The sequence below is a fragment of the Myotis davidii genome, unplaced genomic scaffold, assembly GCF_000327345.1.
Source record: "Myotis davidii unplaced genomic scaffold, ASM32734v1 scaffold765, whole genome shotgun sequence".
NCBI lineage: Eukaryota > Metazoa > Chordata > Mammalia > Chiroptera > Vespertilionidae > Myotis > Myotis davidii.
This window is the reverse complement of record NW_006296056.1, coordinates 526,717-527,284: the sequence shown is the minus strand read 5'-3', so window position 1 is coordinate 527,284 and position 568 is coordinate 526,717. Positions and strand designations below refer to the sequence as shown.

At 67.8% G+C, this 568-nt stretch overlaps 1 protein-coding gene across 1 annotated transcript in view; it reads right to left on the bottom strand.

Annotated features, from left to right (window-relative positions):
- The window catches only part of FAM84B (family with sequence similarity 84 member B), a 4,847-nt gene extending 4,285 nt beyond the window's left edge, over positions 1 to 562 (bottom strand). Inside the window, exon 1 of the mRNA XM_006770958.2 lies at positions 1 to 562. This exon is cut by the window's left edge and continues 911 nt beyond it. Within this exon, the coding sequence (XP_006771021.1) occupies positions 1 to 199 (199 nt within the window). The 5' untranslated portion in view covers positions 200 to 562.
- Positions 563 to 568: the final 6 nt, after the last annotated feature.

Below are 568 nucleotides of genomic sequence, written 5' to 3'. Positions count from 1 at the left end.
CCGTCCCGTCCTCCCCTTGGGGCAAGCCCCCGCCATCCGGACCCGGGGGCGGCGGCTGCGACTCCGCTTCCTCGTCATCGTTGGAAAAGATGTAGGAGACCCCGATGCGAGGCCCGTCGTCCCGGTCCACGCCGGTCGGGTCGGCTGTGGGAACTTCCTTATAACTTAGGTGGGTCAGTTTCTCCACCTGGTTGCCCATCACGCTGCGGACACACGTTCACGCCGCCGAGAGGGGAGAAAGCGAAACCGCCACTGGGGTCATTGGCACCGGTCCCCGGACAGGGGCTGGGACCACCTGTTGGGAGAGGAAGGCAAGGAAGCCGTATAGGAGCCCCTCGAGGTAGAGGACGGTTTGCTAAGGGGCGGGAGGGAGGTTCGGATGGCGCACCGGGAGCCATTCTACGGCGGCGGCGAGCCTTCCCTCATCCCTCCACCTGTCAGGCCGCGGCTCCAGGAAGCCAGGCAACTCCAGCTCCACCCCCGGCCCCAGCCCGTCGCCTCGCTCGGGCAAAAGTCCACCGTCTCAGCCGCTCCGACCGCTTCCGCCAGCGCCCGACCTGCCAAGGCC